The sequence below is a fragment of the Hibiscus syriacus genome, unplaced genomic scaffold (genome assembly GCF_006381635.1).
Source record: "Hibiscus syriacus cultivar Baekdansim isolate YM2019G1 unplaced genomic scaffold, ASM638163v2 tig00112305_pilon, whole genome shotgun sequence".
Classification (NCBI taxonomy): Eukaryota; Viridiplantae; Streptophyta; class Magnoliopsida; order Malvales; family Malvaceae; genus Hibiscus; species Hibiscus syriacus.
Window position 1 is genome coordinate 1,690,715 of NW_024063299.1, and position 5,101 is coordinate 1,695,815.

General features: G+C 32.9%; 1 protein-coding gene across 1 annotated transcript; it reads right to left on the reverse strand.

The window, feature by feature from the left end:
- Positions 1-389: 389 nt before the first annotated feature.
- LOC120177725 (methylesterase 17-like) lies at positions 390-2,268 on the reverse strand. Its single transcript, XM_039183764.1, has 4 exons — positions 1,942-2,268; positions 1,731-1,871; positions 823-957; positions 390-701 (listed from the first exon to the last, which is right to left on the reverse strand). Exons 1-4 carry the CDS (start codon positions 2,251-2,253, stop codon positions 417-419), a joined length of 873 nt encoding a protein of 290 aa, XP_039039695.1. The 5' UTR covers positions 2,254-2,268; the 3' UTR covers positions 390-416.
- Positions 2,269-5,101: the final 2,833 nt, after the last annotated feature.

Sequence of the window (5,101 nt, forward strand, 5' to 3'; positions counted from 1 at the left end):
AACCTTTTTAAAAAAATCTCCCAAGGTACTAAGTTTTTTCCCACCCGGGCGAAAAACGTTGTCGACAACAAGGATAAACAGAGAAAGAGAATCAATGCTATGGTGTTGATGCAAGTGTCATAATTACTGCACAAACCCTTTCTCCACGAAACAAAAAAATTACCTCTTGAGGGTTCAGTTCCCACAAAAATGGTGTTGCAGACCTCAGAATCAGATCCCTGGTCCCAACTCCTAATTCCTACATTTCTCTGCTCTTTAAGTTGAGATCCATGGCAATACATGATTAAAAGAGTAAGAAAACAAATCTCAATTTCAAAGGTAATCATCAGAGTTTTATTCATAAGGTTATAAGGTTTATTGATTGATTTCACACAAGAATAAGCCATGACATAGAATAGGGCAGCCAGCTAGCTAGCTTAGTTACATCCAGCTGAAGTTGCTGCAACTTTAAGGAGTATGCCAAAGAGTGAAAAGGGGGCAGAGAAAAAGGGGCTGTGGTCACTATCCACAACATGCACATGAGAGGGTGGCCATTTCTTCAACATAGCCTCCTGCTGGTCCGGTTTTATAACGTTATCGTGCATCGTCCGAATGTACACCCGCCCCACTTTCTCCGCCGAGTCTTCCTCGTCTTTGAATCTAGCACTCATCAGTGCTAGGATCGGTCCTGGCCTTAAAAGCATCGCCGCTAGAGTCGAATCCTGCACCATCCACCATTACATGAAATGCAGATAAAGGAAGGGGTGTGGGGTAGTGTTTGCCATGGCAAAGCATGACATGGAAGAGACCAATGCAATAAAGGTAATGTTAAACTCAATTAACCTCTTGAGGGCTCATTTGATAGATGATTTTACGTTGGAATTCCTTTTTCACAATGGCACTGGTCGGAGGCTGCTCCGCTCCCAATCCAAATCCTAGTTCGTACACATCACCAAATTGGGACAAGTCTGGTACTCCCTGTTTCACATTTACTAATTGCTTACTTTTTCTCCCCCCTTTTCGGGATAATCATCAAACCTTTTTAACTAACTCACAAACTGATAATCATTTAATTAAGAACCATATCACATATTGATCATCTCAATCATTGGAGGGAAAAATATATGAAAAAGACCACAAAAGTAAATCAGTACATTTGCTGCTTCATCAAACAACAACTGCATGCATTTCATGCAATAATTGAAGGGAGATTCATATCCATTCATCATGCTTTTAGTCATCCAATTCAAATAGATCACAGATGGGGAATAGATTCTATTGTTTATAAGCTAAGAAAAAGGATCAAAAATGCAGTTTTGGGTTGACCTTGGCCTTGTTCTCAGAACTAGGCAAGGGAGTTTTGGTTCCCATGCTTCTTTTGTACTTGAAATTCCCTGTTTACTGGTATACATACAGCTATACATACAGGTATCTGTATTCTGTATACTGGTATGTCATATTTGCAACCTGTGAACCTCCATCAGTTACTGAAACAAGTTAACCAACAGTGAAATGTAACGTCTGTAAAGTTTTAGATTCCTACAAATATGTAATATAATGTTACAGATAGTATACAGATTGAACACATGGGAAAGATGAAATGGCTGACAGCCAAGCTTGATGAAAACAGTTGGCACTTGGCAACCATGAACCCCTAATAATTCAAACACCAAAGGTGCATACCAGGTAAAAGAAAAGAAAAAAAACCCAGAATTCAACACAAGACAGCAAAGGTTAGATAAGTTTTTTACATCTTTGATATCTTGGTCGGTCAAGAAGCCTGATTTCAGCATGGTGGCCGCAACATACACCGCCAGACGGATTTTGTTGGGGAATTTGTGAGTGGCTTGCGTTACACTTAACCCTCCAGCACTATGACCTACCAATATCACCTGCAAATCGTATAAGATGAGGGTTCATCCGAGTATTTTGGCCGCACATAATTTCAAAAACAAAAAGAACCTTTTCTGTATCAGGCAAGGCAGACATGAAGTCCATGAGAGGCTGGTTATAATCATCGAAAGACAGAATCGAATCTGCATCGGACCGATCATTCCCGGCACCTTGGAGGTCGATGCATGAAACCATGTACCCACAATTCTCCATAAGGCACCTGATTTTGTACCAGCACCATGCTCCACCACCAATACCATGAACCAACACAAAGTGTGTTCTCTTCCTGTCTGCCATACTCATCGCCTTTCCCTCCTCTCCCATGGTTTTCATCTCCCTTCTGTTTTGCTTTGGACACTCAAACACTTGCTGGTTCTGCATTTATGTAGTCGGAAAAAGCAATGATCTTCGCTTCATCTAATCATCATTAGAAGTTTTTTAACATGGTGTGCTTGTGTGTAGCCAGGATCATCATAAATCACTAATCATAAAGCACTGACGGTTGAGATATGCACTCAAAAAAGGCCGGCTATATAAAGAAATGGGGAATTACTTGATCCTACAAAAGTTACCTTTGGAAATGTAGATATGGCATTGTACAGTTCCAGGATACAGAGAGGAGCAGCAATGATTTTTATATTGTTTTTTCGTCACATCATTTTAGATAAAAAAATGATTTAACAACTGCAATTGTCGGGCAATGGATAATTATATTCATTTCATTTGTTTGTTTATTACCAACGTATTGCAGGCTGTTTTCATTAATTCATATATTTAATTTTACTGAATCATCTAAATTTGATTTCAATTAGTCTTTGTTTGCCGGCAAGTTGGTGATGTGATCTTTGCTTGCTCAATTCGATAAAATTATGTTTATTTTTAAAAAATATATATATAATTAAATTTCAGTATAATAACATAATCAATTTATTTCAATGATAAAAAAATTATTATTATTTTTAGAGATTATAACTTTAACCACTAGCCGAACATAGCAGGGTCCGGGAGGATCATAGGTCCCTGCCAAGTGATATTTTTTTATACTAATTACTATTAAATTTTTATTTTTGAAAAAATATTTTATATATTAATTATTAAATATTAATTAGGTTTAGGTGTCCAGTTATATATTGAATAAAAAAGTAAAAAAAATTAACTTTTTTACATTAAAAAATATCATTAATTATTATTATGCATTAATTAAAAAATATATATTAAAATTTAATAAATTTCAATGAAATCTAACTATGTATGTATTTTTTGAAGTGTTTTTTTATAAACATTACACCCCTTATTTCTTTTATTTTTTATTTTTGATGAATCATACGAACATATGTTTCTAAATTTTAATGTTGGTCTTATAATAGTTTGATTTAATTTTTTAATTTTATTTTGCCCCCCTTTCGTATATTTTTGGTTCCGCCCCTGGCACTAACAACTACAAAGATGATTGGACATTCAATGTCAAATAATTGAGAACATTTAAAATAAATATTATTTTGTAATCACATTAACTTAATAAAAAATTCAGTATAGTACAATTTTTTATTTAAATATATATTTTTAAATAAATACTAAAAAGTATCCATCTCCGTTGTTTACAAAATATATATATATATATATATATATATATATATATATATAATCCTTTGGTTGAAATTTAAGAAAGAAGTGAATTGGATGAGTTTATATATATATATATAACGTACATCAATTTGACTCCAAAAAATACATATGAGACATGTGGAATTTTTAATGTGCATAAGTGATTATTATCTTTAATTATTTAATAAATATATATATTTTAAATATTATATTTATATTGTCAGATCTCATATTAATTAAATATTATTTTTTCAAATATTTAAATATACTCTTTTAAATATATTTTCGCTAAATAATTGAAGATAATTCTCATATATGTATGCTATCTCCGTTTCTCTACCTGTATTCGCACATAAAAGCAAATTTTGCAAGTTTGAATGTTATGTTCACACAAATATATGCAATAATATTTTTCTTTGGGAGGGGGCTCCATTAAAAATTTTGCTACTTAGATAAATAATTTAAAAATATTATAAAATATTTTCAATTACGTTTTAAAATTATTATAAAATAAAATATTTTAAATTCAACCGACTCAACTTAAAATATTATAAAATTTTATTATATTTTCAATTACGTTTTAAAATTATTATAATTTATTTTTAAATTAAATTGCCGTACAGTAAAATTACCGAGAAGTTCTTTTATTGTGCGGAGCAATAATGTAGTGTGAAAACTGGAATCAGTACACTCGTGCGGAGTCTCCACTCCCCCAACATGGGGTACTTTTCATTTCCTTCCATCAGAATCAGTAAACTAAAAGGAAATGGGTTGGGTGCAGCCTACCCTAGCTTCCTCCTCCTATTGCATGCAGTAAAATATAAAGTAAAATAAAGAGAGTCAACACCATGAAGCTTGAAGATAAAGATTGACAAGTGTAATATTCTAGATGTTCTTCGTACGATTATCTAATTTAAAATAAAAAAATAAATACAACTGAAAATATTATAGAAAAATGTGCAATAAAAATTATTAAAAATTTAACATTTTATGTTTGATCTAACAAAAAATGTTATATTTATTATAATATTTTTTGTTGTGTGATTTTAATCTGAAATTAAACTACCGTCTCTTAGATATTCTTAAATGACACCCAATTTCCAAATAGTAAATCTATAGTCAAATTAGATTATTGTGAACTTTTTTTATATAAATGCTGATGAATAGATATAAAGTAGAGAAAATAAGCTCAGTGACCAAAAATCCCAGATAATATACGATTTTGATCAACTTTTTTTGGATTTGCGAAAATGACCAACAAAATCGTAATGCAATCTCTAATTCGCATTGTGATCTCCACTATCGCAAATTCGCGTTGCATTTCGCGTTGCGATAGTTGAAAATCGCACCACGACCACGACCACACGACCCGACTCGACGGACGGCGGCGGCGGCGCGCGAGAGTCCCCCTTGTTCTCTATCACTCAACAAGGAAGTGGGAAAGCCAAGCCTTAAATACCATTCCCAATAGTGTTTCCAATACTATGTGGGATTTGAGCATTACCAACACTTGTTCCCAATACTATGTGGGATTGAGCCTTAAATAGTGATATTATTTTTGAATGTTTTGCTTAAAATTGCAATAATCGCGATTGATTGTAGATTGACTTTTAATTATGACATA

What these genes read in the sequence shown, in the direction of transcription:
- LOC120177725 (XM_039183764.1), bottom strand. Translation starts at nt 2,253, where the DNA reads ATGCAGAACCAGCAAGTGTTTGAGTGTCCAAAGCAAAACAGAAGGGAG. An exon ending in CCTTGCCTGATACAGAAAAG is followed by an intron (nt 1,872 to 1,941) that starts GTTCTTTTTGTT and finishes TACGATTTGCAG; the next exon opens with GTGATATTGGTAGGTCATAG. An exon ending in CCGACCAAGATATCAAAGAT is followed by an intron (nt 958 to 1,730) that starts GTAAAAAACTTA and finishes AATGTGAAACAG; the next exon opens with GGAGTACCAGACTTGTCCCA.